The sequence below is a fragment of the Oreochromis niloticus genome, linkage group LG1 (assembly GCF_001858045.2).
Source record: "Oreochromis niloticus isolate F11D_XX linkage group LG1, O_niloticus_UMD_NMBU, whole genome shotgun sequence".
NCBI classification, from domain to species: Eukaryota; Metazoa; Chordata; class Actinopteri; order Cichliformes; family Cichlidae; genus Oreochromis; species Oreochromis niloticus.
In genome coordinates, this window is record NC_031965.2 from 20,928,680 (window position 1) to 20,946,583 (window position 17,904).

Below are 17,904 nucleotides of genomic sequence, written 5' to 3' on the forward strand. Positions count from 1 at the left end.
TTAGAAAATGTTTTTGTTTTTGTGCCAGACACTAAAAATTGTGAAATATCACAATATTGAAAAAGTTCCAAGGCTATTATTTAGGTAAAGGTTGATAAGACTGGTTTTATCTTCATATTCCTTTGTGCCATTTAAATCATAAAAGTAGTCAAATAAAGTGTTTAAAATATACTTTTCTTTCATGACAAACCATACTTGTCACAGTAAAAAAATGTTACACTATATGTTACATATCATGGTATGATGTACTAATTTATCTGTTAATAAACACAAATTGTGATTCTTTTATTAAATAAAATATCTGTTATACATTTTTAACTATCAAACAGAGAAATGTTTTTATTTAAACTCTTACAGGCTGATATGTGGGGGGGGGGAAAGACACATAAAAGGTAGGAAGACAGAACACAGAAAAAAACAAACAAAATACAATTAGCCTGTCTAATCAAGTAAACAAAATCCTTAAACATTCCCTAGAGAATGTAAACCAGGTTATGTTTAACAGTTATTATCATTATTATTATTAGTAGTAGTAGTAGTAGTATCATTATTTGATAAGAATGCAATGTCATATAGTGCGATGATGATATAATGTTCATTTTTCAGCTATATAGCCCCCCTTTAAATATGTTTTCATTAGGGTTACTGTAACACTTTTCAAAACTTTTCCAAAACCTAACAAAAACTATTATTTAAACCTGTGAGTTAAGCTAGAAATGAAGTGAAAATTAATATGAATAAGCATAAATGTTCAAATAGGACACTGAAATAAAGCTTAACTCATCTCATTTGAAAATGTAAAGAAAAGTTGCTCTAGGTGGCAGATCTTTCAATGACCACATCTAACTATAGTATTTAAAAAATAAACAAAGGTATCTGAAATACAAAACATGGCTGATAAACCTGTATGTTATGACATTACCACTGACATTTTACATTGTGTGGAATAGCTGGACACAGGAAGCATTTGAGAAAATTGAATTCTATGTAACAGTGAGGTTGTGGCATAGAAGAGAATCACTTCTTTGGTGAATGACTGAGCCACAGAATGTGACCTGCTTAGCTATGCTGGAAACCTAATAGAGGATAAAGGCAAAGTAAACATTTCTGCATGTAATATACTCACACTTCTCTGATCAATGAAGTACATTTTATTAAGAAATTCTGTACACATATCCAATTTGCATTAATAAACACCCTCTAGCCCCATGGTAGCTAGGATAGGCTCTTGGAATCCTGAATTGGATAAGTGGGAGAGAATGGATGGATAGATGATGGAAGATAGTGGGATGGGTGGGTGGAGAAACTTAACAATCACATAAAAAATGTCTTAAATTCACGAAGTACTTTTTGTTGCTTTAAAAAAAAGTTTCATTAAATTATATACTGCCAAAAACTATGTATTGTAACAACTGAATTATGTGCTTTGCTTTTACACAATGTTTGCAGATTAAGCTTACGGGGCGTGAAATATTATATAAATCGCATGTTTCCACAATTAAACAAATTAACTGTTGTGCACAGTTTAGTCTCCACAATCACACGCTGTGAGTCTACTGCACACTGTTTTTTACTGTGATATTTTTGTTTACTTGGCTTAGTCTAGCAATTGAAACCTGCCAATTACTAACCTTACACTAGTAATTTCAGTGCATTTAGTTCCCTTCTTACCTCTTCTGCCTTGGGCCCTTTCGAGTGAAAGGTCTAAGATTGTAGATGGGACCCGTTGTGGGGGACTCCTGTGATGTGGAAGGCACGTTCTCCATAATGTTAGCTGGATAACCAGGGGCTATCTGACCGGAGAGGTTCACTGCATTTGGTCTTCCACGATGAAACAGTGAATAAATTTCTTCATCAGTAGTACGATGCGGTACACTGGTACTAATATTAGGTTGGCCAGAACATGCATTTGCCAGGGTGTTTATTAGCTCTTCATTACTTAGAATTTGAGCCACAAGATTCCGTGCAGACTGGCTCATAGTGCCATTCCTCGCAGGTACAAACAAGGAAAACACAAGATGGCGCAAGCGCCTCCGTGACGTAAAGTTTCGTTCTATATATTCAAAAGATCATTCTATATATTCAAGTTTCATTCAATATATTCAAGTTGCATTTTATATATTCAAGTTTCATTTTATATATTCAGAAAATCATTCTATATATATAATAATTTCCTAAACGGCATTCCATTATATATATGTGTGTGTATATATATGTATACATAATAGCAGCTGGATAGCGTAGTGGTTAGACTACACGCCTTTGGAGCAGAAGATCGCAAGTTTGATTCCTGCCTGGGGCGTCTGTATCCAGTAAGGGTCCTAAGGCTAGACCCCCTATGCTAAAAGTGAGCCTACCCCAGACATGAGCGAGACAGATAAATATGAAGGCATGCCGGCTCGGACGTCGCCCGGATCAACAAGGTCCGCGTCAGGTGTTGAGGAACCAGGGCACCCTGACGACAAGTGGGCTACTGGAACAAGAAGGCATCGGTGGGCAAGAGACGAAAACAGGGCGTTGTTGGAATGCTACTACGCAAGTAACCCTGGCGGAAGGGGTTACATGAATAGGATGAGGGACCTATGGATTCTTCGATACCCAACATCCACAATGACGGCGAAACAACTAGTAGCTCAGTGTTCCAACATTCGAAAGAAGGGACTGCTCTCACAGCTAGAGATTGACGAGGTACAACATAAATGCTACGGCAAGGAGGAGTCAGGACGCCAGGTCAGGGGGGAGATATCATCACCCCCACCCGAGATTGGGTACATAGCCCCAAGTGCGATAGGAGAAGGATCGTTGAGTGCGAGAGGAACTGACCTGAAAGATAGGATCATGGCCAAGCTTGAAACCTGGACCCCCCCTAGCCGGTTACCAAGATTACGTGAAGTACCCTCAGAAGGTCTGCTAGATGATGTTAATGCAGCACTACGGATGATACCTACAACCACGATTACCGACACTAACAAGCTGATCTACACTACGGCAGCAGTGATCAGTGAGATGCTTGGCTACAAGTTGAACAGCCACAAGGGGCAGTACCCTCCATGGAGAAGGAGGCTAGAGGGCAAGATCAAAGTAGCACGGAGGGAGGTTAGCCAACTAACGGAGTTGCAGAAAGGTGCGACAAAGAAGGTGCATAAGAAATACAGCAAGCTGTCCATACCTGAGGCCTTGGAAACTGCCAAGCAAAGACTCACAGCCTTGGCCAGCCGCTTGAGGAGGTACACCAGAGATAGAAGGCAGGAGAATAAACCAGCTGTTCTCCACAGAACCAGCAAAGGTGTACTCTCAGTGGCAAGGGAACAATAACAGAACAGCACCACCAAGGCTGGAAACGGAGCAATACTGGAAGAGCATATGGGAGAAGGACGCAACCCATAACGGCAATGCTCAGTGGCTAGTGGATCTGAGGGCAGACCATAGCGACCTCCCTGAACAGGGTCCAGTAACCATCACAGTGGCAGACATCCAAGAAAGGGTCTCCAGTATGAAGAGTTGGACAGCACCAGGGCCCGACATGGTTCACGCCTACTGGCTGAAGAAGCTGACTGCACTCCACGAGCGTCTGGCAGCACAAATGAACCAGCTGCTAGTTAACGAGAGACACCCGGAATGGCTAACCGAAGGTCGGACGGTCCTGATCCCCAAGGACCCCAAGAAGGGACCGGTCCCATCCAACTACCGACCAATAACCTGCCTCAGTACTACATGGAAGCTCCTGTCAGGCATCATATCGGCTAAGATGAACAGGCACATGGCTCAATACATGAGCGGGGCACAGAAAGGGATTGGCAAGAATACCAGAGGCGCAAAACACCAGCTACTGGTAGACAGAACAGTCAGCCGAGACTGCAAGACCAGGCTGACCAACCTGTGCACTGCCTGGATTGATTACAAGAAGGCCTATGACTCAATGCCCCACAGCTGGATACTGGAATGCCTAGAATTGTACAAGATCAACAGGACCCTAAGAGCCTTCATCAGGAACTCAATGGGAATGTGGCACACAACACTAGAGGCCAACTCCAAGCCCATAGCACAAGTCACCATCAAGTGCGGGATCTACCAAGGAGATGCTCTGTCCCCACTGCTGTTCTGCATAGGCCTGAACCCCCTCAGTGAGATCATTAACAAGACTGGCTACGGATACCGACTACGGAACGGAGCGGTTGTCAGCCACCTCCTGTACATGGATGACATCAAGCTGTATGCCAAGAGTGAACGAGACATCGATTCACTGATACACACTACCAGGCTATACAGCAATGACATTGGAATGTCATTCGGGCTGGAGAAGTGTAGTCGGATGGTAACAAAGAGAGGGAAGGTAGTCAGAACTGAGGGGATTGAACTACCAGAAGGCAACATTGCAGACATAGAGGACAGTTACAAGTACCTGGGGATCCCACAGGCGAATGGGAACCATGAAGAGGCCGCTAGGAAAGCTGCAACCACTAAGTACCTGCAGAGGGTCAGGCAAGTCCTGAGGAGTCAGCTGAACGGTAAGAACAAGATCCGGGCAATCAACACCTACGCCCTGCCCGTGATCAGGTACCCTGCTGGGGTAATAGGCTGGCCAAAGGAGGAGATAGAAGCCACTGACATCAAGACAAGAAAGCTCCTTACCATGCATGGAGGGTTTCACCCCAAGTCCAGCACCCTGAGGTTGTACGCTAAGCGGAAGGAAGGGGGCCGGGGACTGGTGAGTGTCAGCACCACAGTCCAGGATGAGACAAGAAACATCCACGAATACATCACGAAGATGGCCCCAACTGACAGTGTGCTCAGTGAATACCTCAGGCAGCAGAAACCCAAGAAAGAGGAGGAAGGCGAGGAACCATCATGGAAGGACAGGCCCCTGCACGGTATGTACCACCGGCAGATAGAGGAGGTGGCTGATATCCAGAAATCCTACCAGTGGCTGGACAAAGCTGGACTGAAAGACAGCACAGAGGCACTAATCATGGCAGCACAAGAACAAGCTCTGAGTACAAGATCCATAGAGGCTGGGGTCTATCACACCAGGCAAGACCCCAGGTGCAGGCTGTGTAAAGATGCCCCAGAGACAATCCAGCACATAACAGCAGGGTGCAAGATGCCAGCAGGCAAGGCATACATGGAACGCCATAACCAAGTGGCCGGCATAGTGTACAGGAACATCTGTGCCGAGTATAACCTGGAAGTCCCAAGGTCAAAATGGGAGACGCCCCCAAGGGTGATGGAGAATGACCGAGCTAAGATCCTGTGGGACTTCCAGATACAGACGGACAAAATGGTGGTGGCTAACCAACCGGACATAGTGGTGGTAGACAAACAGAAGAAGACGGCTGTAGTGATCGATGTAGCGGTTCCGAATGACAGCAATATCAGGAAGAAGGAACACGAGAAGCTGGAGAAATACCAAGGGCTCAGAGAAGAGCTCGAGAGGATGTGGAGGGTGAAGGTAACTGTGGTCCCCGTGGTAATCGGAGCACTAGGTGCGGTGACTCCCAAGCTAGGCGAGTGGCTCCAGCAGATCCCGGGAACAACATCGGAGATCTCTGTCCAGAAGAGCGCAGTCCTGGGAACAGCTAAGATACTGCGCAGGACCCTCAAGCTCCCAGGCCTCTGGTAGAGGACCCGAGCTTGAAGGATAAACCGCCCGCAGGGGCGTGCTGGGTGTTTATGTGTATATATATATGTGTGTGTGTGTATGTATGTATGTGTATATATATACATGTACAGTATGTATGTATATACATATACATACATATATATGCCAATGAGGTTACAGTGAAAGGGCTTGTAAAGGAGCGCTTGTTGGATTCACTACTTCTGGTCAGAGATGCTCTTTGGATGGGATCAAGTTGGGTTTTTTTTTTTAAAAAGATGTATTTCGGCCCACTGGCCTTCCTCAGGAAATCAGACGACATCCTTGGAGTTCTTGATTTGTTTTGTTTTTTGTTGGGTTTTTTTTTTAAATGTGCATATGTTTCCCGTTAATGTTAAAGAATTAGTTTGGACATTTAGAAGTCTGGTTCTGTGAAATGGTTTCCTTACCTGTAAAGCTGCAGCTGGTCACAGATTGATGCACTGCAGTGTCATCACACATAATTTAGAATAGTTGCTTGGCTGTGAAAACATGACTATGATCTCTTAGAAATGTATAGATCTCTAAATCCAGACATCTAAATATTGATCATTTTGAGTTTAAGCAGACTTCTAAATATCCAAAGTAACCCTTTTGGTCTTAACAAAGATGCTTCACCACCATATATTAAAACACAAATACACACACACAAGCCCCATTTCACCGCTCTTCAGTTACCAGGGACATTGTGTTCTGTACTTTTGCCTGGTTACTGGTTTGGGGTTAGATGCAGCAGAGTATGCATTGTATAATGATGAAGTCTAAATTAACAGTTCATGTGACTTCCATGGAAGTTTAATGTCCTTCTTCAAATGCCTGTGTAGATGTGTTGAATGTTCAGGATATAGCAGATGTGTTGTAAATGTTATTCATTTTCATGCATTCAAAGGGAAAAAGTGGTCAAAATAGTTTATATTTTACTTGTCATTTGACAGAGTTTGTGCAAACTGTTACCTTGCACAATTTTGTAACACCATGGTCTGCTGAGTGCTGGTGCTGACCACAGTGTGGCTGCTTCCAGCAGGGTAACTGTGGTCGCAAATTTTGTAGCCATCCTGCTAACCTTCTCCCACCAACGATGTGGTGATCCAAATCCAATTAAAATCAAGACACTCAAAAAGATGCTCTGTAAAAGAGTATAATTCTTGGAACAGAGTTTAATACACTGAATCATATGAACAGCAGGAAAAATACAAACAGACATTTAGCAAGAGAATTACAAAGCAGAAAAGCAAGCAAAGCGAAAACCCCGGGGTGTACAGCCTTAAGCACAGACAGCAGAGCAACACACAGACGGACAGGAAGCAGCAGCAGGAGGAAAAAAGCACTGGGGGTGTCCTCTGGTCCCCTAATATAGGGACCAGTATCCCCGCCCCTGGGGCTGGGTAACTTTCCCACGCGCCCAACACAGCTGCAGGGGTCAGGTAGCGGCCAAGGTCTTGGCCAAAGGCCAGTCAGGACTCTGAGTACCCCTTGCTCTGGCTTATCGCAATAGGTCATAACACGGTCAAAGGTCACACATTAACCCTAATTATTAAATCTTATACAGCAAGTGGCACAATCTTATAACATATAATACACAGGTTACATGCTTAAAAACACTTCAGTGTAGGTTCAAAGTGTGTGTGTGTGTGTGTGTGTGTGTGTGTGTGTGATTATTTTGTATGGTATTTTATCGTGATGTGTTCAGGATCTCTGTTACAATGTTACTGTTTTGGTTGTGCTGCATTAAAGACGTTAATTAATTATCAAGTAAATTATTCAAGAGAACTCTCCCCCTACATTAACTGCCCTGTTACTGTACCAACTTAATAAACCTCGGTGTCTTGTGCTTAAGACTCCACATGAAAGTTAAAATATATATGTTCAGTGCGCATAGATATATAGAGTATATAGTTACATAGTTATACATATCAAACAAAAATCCACCACATAACGCACCATCTCACAAAGCTCAGATCACCTCAAATTGTTCTTTTTAAACATGAGAGTGAGTTCAGCGGACTGTTACTGTATACCCACTAGTTTCTCCCATACTTTAAACATTTCTACAGTCACTGGGTCCAACCGTTTTGTTTGTTTGTTTGTTTGTTTTTCCTCTCTCTCTCTCTTTCTCTCTCCTTTTTTCTTTAATGAACTACTGTGATGAAATTTTAAGAAGGAATGGCACGTGGTTCATTAGGCTTAAGTCAGATGTCCTCCTCTAGAAGTGACATCTCCATTCTCATTATACCGTGATGACTCCTCCACTTCTGGATCATTTATCAGTGCGTTGAAAATCGTTTGAAACTACCATTACTAAGATTTAAAAGCAAACTTAACCTTGATTTTATTCATGTAAAATCTAGTTAAAACAATAACAGTTAACTCACATTATTGTGCTGGTGTAACCGTATTTATATGATTCCAGTTTTGTTATCTATGCAATTTTTTTTACAAGTTACTGACGCCATGGCACCGTCTCAGAGGTAATGTCAGACACAGTACTTTGTACACTTAGTGTGCATTGACATGCATCCACTATATTAGAATATTTAAGAACTCTATAAATTATTCACAAGTTAATTCAATTGCAATTGAGTTTTATTTATATAGTGACAAATTACAACCTTTGGGTCTTGGAGGGTTGAACGGGCAAGGGACAGGGCGAAGGGGAGGATAGCAAACTGATGTACCCTTCCCCAAAGGTGAAATGCAGAAACCTTAAGCGTCATTGAACACTACTGAGGTGAACCACTCTCCTGGAGTGATGGTATGACGTATCCAAAATGGCAAAACTTTCACTTACCTACTCATCCTCCTTAAATCCAGCATAGATCTTTGAGAATTGTCTTTTCTTTTTGAAACCAAGAAGTAGGTGGAATAAAACCCCTCGTTCGGTATCTCTGGCTGCACAATTCTGATAGCCCTTTTGACCAGTAACATATTTCCTATGATAAGCACAGGGTCTTCACAGAGTGTGACAGAAGTCACTTTGAGTCACTTTCTCTTAAAAGGGTGGGATTAATGATGAAACTGCAGTTTGTAACCCAGGGACCTTGTTATCAAACCCACTTATAGCAGCCTCTCGTCTCTCACTGAGAAAGTCAAAATACTGCAATTAATTAGACAAAGCGTGTCTCAGGTGACCCACTAACTTATTAACTTGTTGTCAACTAAGCAAATGATTAAGGCCAGGCAATCCAGACAAGAACACCAGCAAGCTGAAGGAGGTGACCTGAAACTTCCATCAACTTACCTATGTCACTATACTTAAATGTATACTTATACTTAAATATTGAGAGCCCTGTAGCTTGCTACTGTCAACAACCTTCTACTGTGTAGCAGCATTTCTTATTTAGGTTTCTGTTTTTCTTCTTTTTTCTTTTCACATACAGTCTACATACAATGTAATGATTGTGAATGCTTGGTGGGATGTTTCTATGCTGGTAAGGAGATGTCATTTCAGGACTTAAACTAAACTCTAAGAAATTGGTGTGTCTAAATTTGCGATGCTGCAAGTAACAAACTGGGTTCAGTTTGGAGGTTGAAGAGGAACTCTCCCTCACCAGGCCAACAGCTGTCCGTGCCACAGTTTATCTCATGCAGCGCAGTGCTAATTTTGAAATTATCAGATACTTTGGACAATATATATTCTTCTATGACAAAAAATAAGTGTTCATTTAAGTAAATAAACAGAGCCGTAAGAGATGTTTTTCAAAAATTGTTTTCTTTATTTTGTTTTGCCGCTAACATTTTTTTTTTAAAAATTGTAGCTTTTGTAGTGCTCCCTACTATGTGAACCCCTCACCTGAACTTTAAAAAACTTCAAAATTTGAAGTTGGGGTTTAGTTTGCTTGAGCTATCCATCCATCCATCCATCTTCATCCGCTTTATCCGAGGCCGGGTCGCGGGGACAGGTGGTGATCAGTTGACAGCTCAGCCCCTCTCTTTACCCGAGTGTCCAGAACATATGGTCGCAGGTCTGGTGATACGATTACAAAATCGATCATCGACCTGCAGCCTAGAGCGTCCTGGTGCCACGTGCACTTATGGACACTCTTATGTTCGAACAAGGTGTTCGTTATGGCCAAACTGTGATTTGCACAGAAGTCCAATAACAAAACACCGCTCGGATTCAGATCAGGGAGGCCGTTCCTCCCAATCACGCCAACTAAAAAACTTCAAAACTTGAAGTTTTTTAGTTCAAGCAAATTAAACCCCAACAATCAAATGATCCCCTGTGAGCAAGCACTAGGCACGGTGGAAAGGAAAAACTCCCTTTAAACAGGAAGAAACCTTTGACAGAACCAGGCTCAGGAAGGGGCAGCCATCTGTCTCGACTGGTTGGGGGGTGAGAGGCAAAAGAAAAGAAAAATGAGAGCACAAGTTAGCTAAATGTTGCTCATGTTGTCTAACATGAACAACATATGTTTTTCTGGACTGTGGATGAAAAGCAGTCCATCATTACTAGTCTTTAAAGGGGAACTGATCCATCACCAAGGTAGCAATATGGCTCAAGGCCACCATAGACAGAGTCATATGGGGAACAGCTGTTATACATTGAAAAGGCCCAATAAGCAGCAGGAATAAGAATGCCTGCTGCGGCAAGACCTAAACCTACTTTAAGTAGCCGTTTGGCGCCATGACGCCATGAACTACTAGTCGGAACCACGTCAGGAGGTGGTTCTGACACAGGAGAATCAAGCTCCTCAGGTTCAGGAGCAAGATTCTCCTGTGTCAGAACCACATCAGGAGATGGTTCTGACACAGGAGAATCAAGGTCCTCAGGTTCAGGAGCAAGATTCTCCAGCTGCAGAGGTTCATCAGTGATCTGACAACTGTCTTCAAAATTGTGCGCAGCAGCTAATATTTTTCCTTCCTCCTCCCTTCTCAGCTGATCCTTGAGATTTTGATTGATCTTTCTCTTCATTTCTAGATGTTCATAAAGTTCATCTATTAGGTCCTGCATGTGCACAATTTTGCAGTTCTGCTTTTTGATTATTTCCTCAAGTGTAAATATTTGTTGTGTCAGACTTTCTGTCATCCTCACTTGGTACTCAAGATTTTCTAAACCTTTCCTGAGAATTGTGTTCTCTTTCTTTAGTTCATTCCTCTCAGCATCAATGCTGCTGTTCTGCTCAAGGAGAAACTCTTCCTTTTGCTGAAGCTCATGCAGAGACATCTGAATGGTTTTAATCTCTGCCTGTGATCTTGCCTTCACAGATTCCAGTTGGGCTCGTTTTACATTTTCGATGTCTTTAACCGCATCCTCCATCCTAAATATTTGCTGTGTAAGATTTTTTAACTCTTCGTCTTTTTTCTCAGTGATTGTCTGGAGCAGGGCTAACTCAGCACTGAGGGTTTCATTCTTTTTGGTGAGGATTTCTTCATTTTCTTTAAGGGCATAAATCTCAGCCAGCAGATGTTCATTCAGCTGATTCTTAAGATCTGCACCAAACTGTTTCATGCTTTCAATGTGTTCCTCAAGCTCAACTATCCGTTCCTGATTGTGCAGTATTTCCCTAATCTGATTTTCTATTATCTCATCCTTTTCTGTTGTTTTATGACGAGCTTCTCCCACTTGGCACTCAAGACTCTCTAAAGTTTTCTTGAGATTTGCGATCTCTTTCTTTTGTTCATTCCTCTCACTTTCAATCTGGGACAGCTGAGCAGCAATGCTGCTGTTCTGCTCAAGGAGAGATTCTTCCATTTCCTGAAAGTCATGCTGCATCATCTGAATGGTTTGAACCTGTTCCTGGAATTTAGCCTCCACAGATTCCACCTGTGACTTCCTTTCATCCAGAGCCTGTCTCACCCTACGCTGAAGAATACATATTTCTTTTTTCAGCTCAACTATCAGTTCCTGGTTTTGTACTATTTCCCTATTCTGTTTTTCTATTATCTCATCCTTTTCTGTTGTTTTATGACGAGCTTCTCCCACTTGGCACTCAAGACTCTCTAAAGTTTTCTTGAGATTTGCGATCTCTTTCTCTTGTTCATTCCTCTCACTTTCAATCTGGGACAGCTGAGCAGCAATGCTGCTGTTCTGCTCAAGGAGAGATTCTTCCTTTTCCACAAAGTCATGCTGCATCATCTGAATGGTTTGAACCAGTTCCTGGAATTTAGCCTCCACAGATTCCACCTGTGACTTCTTTTTGTCCAGAGCCTGTCTCACCTTATGCTGAAGAATACATATTTCTTTTTTCAGCTCAACTATCAGTTCCTGGTTTTGTACTATTTCCCTATTCTGTTTTTCTATTATCTCATCCTTTTCTGTTGTTTTATGACGAGCTTCTCCCACTTGGCACTCAAGACTCTCTAAAGTTTTCTTGAGATTTGCGATCTCTTTCTTTTGTTCATTCCTCTCACTTTCAATCTGGGACAACTGAACAGGAATGCTGCTGTTCTGCTCAAGGAGAGATTCTTCCTTTTCCACAAAGTCATGCTGCATCATCTGAATGGTTTGAACCTGTTCCTGGAGTTTAGCCTCCACAGATTCCACCTGTGACTGCTTTTCGTCCAGAGCCTGTCTCACCCTACGCTGAAGAATACATATTTCTTTTTTCAGCTCAACTACCTGTTCCTGCTTTTGTACTATTTCCCTATTCTGTTTATCTATTATCTCATCTTTTTTTGTTGTTTTATGATGAGCTTCTCCCACTTGGCACTCAAGACTCTCTAAGGCTTTCTTGAGATTTGCGATCTCTTTCTCTTGTTCATTCCTCTCACTTTCAATCTGGGACAGCTGAGCAGCAATGCTGCTGTTCTGCTCAAGGAGAGATTCTTCCTTTTCCACAAAGTCATGCTGCATCATCTGAATGGTTTGAACCAGTTCCTGGAATTTAGCCTCCACAGATTCCACCTGTGACTTCTTTTTGTCCAGAGCCTGTCTCACCTTATGCTGAAGAATACATATTTCTTTTTTCAGCTCAACTATCAGTTCCTGGTTTTGTACTATTTCCCTATTCTGTTTTTCTATTATCTCATCCTTTTCTGTTGTTTTATGACGAGCTTCTCCCACTTGGCACTCAAGACTCTCTAAAGTTTTCTTGAGATTTGCGATCTCTTTCTTTTGTTCATTCCTCTCACTTTCAATCTGGGACAACTGAACAGGAATGCTGCTGTTCTGCTCAAGGAGAGATTCTTCCTTTTCCACAAAGTCATGCTGCATCATCTGAATGGTTTGAACCTGTTCCTGGAGTTTAGCCTCCACAGATTCCACCTGTGACTGCTTTTCGTCCAGAGCCTGTCTCACCCTACGCTGAAGAATACATATTTCTTTTTTCAGCTCAACTACCTGTTCCTGCTTTTGTACTATTTCCCTATTCTGTTTATCTATTATCTCATCTTTTTTTGTTGTTTTATGATGAGCTTCTCCCACTTGGCACTCAAGACTCTCTAAGGCTTTCTTGAGATTTGCGATCTCTTTCTTTTGTTCATTCCTCTCACTTTCAATCTGGGACAACTGAGCAGCAATGCTGCTGTTCTGCTCAAGGAGAGATTCTTCCATTTCCTGAAAGTCATGCTGCATCGTCTGAATGGTTTGAACCTGTTCCTGGAATTTACCCTCCACAGATTCCACCTGTGACTTCCTTTCGTCCAGAGCCTGTCTCACCCTATGCTGAAGAATACATATTTCTTTTTTCAGCTCAACTATCAGTTCCTGGTTTTGTACTATTTCCCTATTCTGTTTTTCTATTATCTCATCCTTTTCTGTTGTTTTATGACGAGCTTCTCCCACTTGGCACTCAAGACTCTCTAAAGTTTTCTTGAGATTTGCGATCTCTTTCTTTTGTTCATTCCTCTCACTTTCAATCTGGGACAACTGAGCAGCAATGCTGCTGTTCTGCTCAAGGAGAGATTCTTCCACTTCCTGAAAGTCATGCTGCATCATCTGAATGGTTTGAACCTGTTCCTGGAATTTAGCCTCCACAGATTCCACCTGTGACTTCCTTTCGTCCAGAGCCTGTCTCACCCTATGCTGAAGAATACATATTTCTTTTTTCAGCTCAACTATCAGTTCCTGGTTTTGTACTATTTCCCTATTCTGTTTTTCTATTATCTCATCCTTTTCTGTTGTTTTATGACGAGCTTCTCCCACTTGGCACTCAAGACTCTCTAAAGTTTTCTTGAGATTTGCGATCTCTTTCTTTTGTTCATTCCTCTCACTTTCAATCTGGGACAACTGAACAGGAATGCTGCTGTTCTGCTCAAGGAGAGATTCTTCCTTTTCCACAAAGTCATGCTGCATCATCTGAATGGTTTGAACCTGTTCCTGGAGTTTAGCCTCCACAGATTCCACCTGTGACTGCTTTTCGTCCAGAGCATGTCTCACCCTACGCTGAAGAATACATATTTCTTTTTTCAGCTCAACTATCTGTTCTATCTTGTGCACTATTTCCCTATTCTGTTTATCTATTATCTCATCTTTTTTTGTTGTTTTATGATGAGCTTCTCCCACTTGGCACTCAAGATTCTTTAAGGCTTTCTTGAGATTTGCGTTCTCTTTCTTTTGTTCGTTTCTCTCACTTTCCATCTGGGACAACTGAGCAGCAATGCTGCTGTTCTGCTCAAGGAGAGATTCTTCCTGCACGTCTTTACACCTGTGTTCATGCTCATCTTTTAAGCGATAGTAATTGTTTTGGTAATAATTCTTTTTGAGCTTTAGGGTGCTCAACTCCAACTGGAGTTCTTTAATTTTGTCTTGAAGCTGCATAGGGTCAGGTATTTCTCTCTCCACCAACCCATACAGTCTGTGTGAGTGCTCTCGAAACTCTCTGTCAGACAATGAATTATTGAATGTTTCGTGTGACATTTCTTTAAAAGCTTAATGCAAAGTGTCGAGAAGAAAAAAAAGCGTTTGCTTACTTCAATGTAAAAATAGTCCCGTTCTGAAAGGTTCCTGGTATGCAAAAACAACTCAGTGTTTCTGAAAATGCTCCAAGTGAAACTGTTTGCAAAGGTGAAGAGGGGGTATTTGTAGACTTTTGTGGCCGCGGATGTGACGTCAGCGCTCTTTGATCCTTTGATCCTTTGAGTTCGAACGAAGGATCAAAGGAAAGATGTGCGTAATTCTGCGCATGCTCAGATAATGCCCATTGAAATGCACAATTTTGTTTTGTTTTGTTTTGAATTTTTTCAGATACTTTCAAAACAGTCCAAATTAAGCAGGTACAATACGCAGGCGTGACACAGTCGAGCCGGACGGTATTTCTGACTGATGACATCTGGCCATGAAGCTAGCTTAGATGTGCAGACTCTGATTCAGACAAAAACGTTTTTCTTGTCTTGTTGATTTTTGGAGGGGACTTTAGATGCCACTAAAAGCAAACACCTTTCATGTCTCGAGTTTTTAAAATGAAACCTTAATAAATTAAAAAAAAAAATGCGAGACATGACGGGGGAACTCGTAAGACTGAATGATATAGCTGGTGTGTACATTTTTATTTTAAAAAAACACACAACTTAAGAAATAGTAATATTCATATTTAGTTGATATTAATATGTTTGGCCACTTTTAGTTTTGTGAAGTATATCTTCCAAATCACCAAAACGTCATGTATCACTTCAGTAGAAAAATATTATATTAAATAAATGCAGTGGGACTTCCAGTATGGCGGCGAGCTGAGCGGACATGCATTAACCTGCTCTGCTACCCTGTTGGCAAAATCCTGCTAAAATATTGTACTTGAGTAGGTGAATCACCCCTATTTCGACAAATAAACTTAGGGTTACGCCGGTGTCACAGAAGAAAGTCAGTCAAGGGCGGAACAAATCTCTCCAAGCTAAATTGTCGGACTTTACGAAGTCGAGGGCTAGCAAGGACTCATCAGCTAGCAGTGAGGCCATGGACTCCGGCGAGGCTAACGCTAGCGGGACTCTAGAGGTTAATGCGCCGGACAGAAGCAAGGATATGGCGGCGGGAGAGTCCTGCCCCACGTCGGCCATGATCCTGACCGCTATCAACATCTTTAACAACCACGTCGAGGCGGAGGGCTTCATCCAACGGATCAAGTCAAAAGAGGGATCGGACTGATGGTTAGGATACGATCTAAGTTTACAAAGCATAAGGTAACATTTGACCTGAGAATAAGAGCAGGATCGAGCCCAGCCGGCTCGGGTAGCTCAAGCTATAAGGTTAAATGTATGCTTGTGCCTAACAGCGCGTATTACACTGAATTTTCTATTAAAGTCATGTTACACTCTATCCTGGGCTTAGTGCAGAATTAAAGCTCTTGAGATACCCATATCTGTCTTCTAATTTAAAAAATAAAATAAAATACAAAAAGATTAAGAAGCCGAACGTATTTCTGCAACAAATGCAAATTGGTCAACTTCAAGTAAGTGGGGCTCAGTCAAACCAGCAGACCACTTCTGATTAGTTTTGCTTAGAAATCTTGATTTGAAATGTGAAACGTGAGTTCACCTATGGCAAAGAGGGGTGTTTATAAATAGATAAGAATTTAATATCTAACCTTGGTGGCATAGGACGGTATGGTTAATGTTATAGTTAACAGTTGGATTGTTCGGTTTTACTAGTTCAGCTATACGGTGTCATCCTTGGGTGGGACTGTTAATTGCTACCTGGAAGGTTTAAATATCTGGGGAAGGAAATCCAGGTTAAAAGGCCTGGATATGGGTGACGGTGAGGGTATTTGGGTAGTTTCTGTTGTTAGTAATAGTATTTATGTTAGCTTTCTGTCTTTTTCTTTTTGTAATTTTTTTTGACATATATTTTCACTTGTTTGGGGAATATAACTACACAACCTACAAGAAATGTCTAGTGAGATAAAAATCAAAATCACATCATGGAACTGCAGAGGATTACGAAATCTGAAGAAAGTTAAACAAGTCATGAACAGAATAAAATTTTTGCAGTCTAACATTGTGTTTCTTCAGGAAACACATCTGATGCATAATGAGGACTTGAAAATTAAGAGGAGGTGGAGAGGCAAGGTCTTGTCTGCATCGTTTAACTCTCAAGCGAGAGGGGTCACCATTTTGGTGCACAAATCCATACCACTCCAGGTAAACAAAGTCACCAAAGATAAATTTGGACGTTACCTTGTCATTCAAGGGAACTTACTAAATGAACAAATTATCTTGGCGAACATCTATGCTCCTAATACAGACGACCCTATCTTTTTTCAAAACTTATTCCTTATGTTGTCCTCTTTTCCTGGTAAATGTGTGGTGGCAGGCGATTTTAACTGTGTACTAGATCCGGTGAAAGATAGGAGCTCGGGAACCGAAGAATCTCACACCCGTAGTAGGGTAACTATACAGCACTTTATGAAGGAATTGAACTTAATAGATATCTGGAGGGAAGAAAATCCGGACGTTCTGAAGTTCTCATGTTATTCTGGTGCACACAAGTCATATTCAAGAATTGACTTCTTTTTGATATCTGCAGAGTTGAGACATAAAATCAAGGAATGCTCGTATGAGGCGCGATTCTAATCTCAGATCATGCTCCTAATTCATTGGTATATCAGGACTCAAAGCTTGTGAAAGATGCTAGGATTTGGCGTTGCAAACAAAAATGGTTAGCAGACCCTGGTTTTGTCTCGCTTTTGGATGAACAAATTAGCCTCTATTTTGAAATGAATAAAACAGAAACTTCTGCAAGCATAAGATGGGATGCTTTTAAGGCTTTTATTAGGGGCCAAATAATTAGCATCACTAGCTCTAAAGCAAGATTGACTCTCCAAAAGGCAAAACAGTTAGAGACAAAAATAAAGGAATTAGAAAATGAATACTATCAAACAAGGTCCCCTGAAATACATCAAAATTTATTGCTGCTTCGGGCCCAATACAATGAACTTTCTGCCTCAAAAGCTTTGGCCAGTCTGCTGCGACTTAAACAGTCCTTCTACGGTCAGGGTGAAAAACCTGGGAAAGTTCTTGCATGGTGTCTCAAGCAGCTCCAGAGTGAAAGGGTTATTATCTCACTGCAAAATGAGCTAGGAGAAATTATTGTGGATCCGGCAGATACAAATGAATCCTTCAGGAAATATTATGAAGATCTTTACAGTTCAGAAATATCTAATGACCATACGGAACTAAAAATGTTTTTAGATAAGATAAATATACCCAATATACCAGAAGACCTTAGGGCTATTTTGGAGAAAGATATCTCACTCGAGGAATTATCTGCTGCAATCGATAGTATTAAATCGGGGAAAATCCCCGGACCCGATGGTCTCCCAATTGAAATTTATAAAAAATTTAAATATAAACTGTTGATTCCAATTTTAGAAATGCTTACAGAATCCTTTCAAAAGGGC

At 41.6% G+C, this 17,904-nt stretch overlaps 1 protein-coding gene across 1 annotated transcript; it reads right to left on the bottom strand.

Moving 5' to 3' along the window:
• Positions 1 to 9,674: 9,674 nt before the first annotated feature.
• LOC109202135 (coiled-coil domain-containing protein 18-like) lies at positions 9,675 to 14,563 on the bottom strand. Its single transcript, XM_019358494.2, has one exon. The coding sequence runs from the start codon at positions 14,430 to 14,432 to the stop codon at positions 10,092 to 10,094; it is 4,341 nt and encodes a 1,446-aa protein (XP_019214039.1). The 5' UTR covers positions 14,433 to 14,563; the 3' UTR covers positions 9,675 to 10,091.
• Positions 14,564 to 17,904: the final 3,341 nt, after the last annotated feature.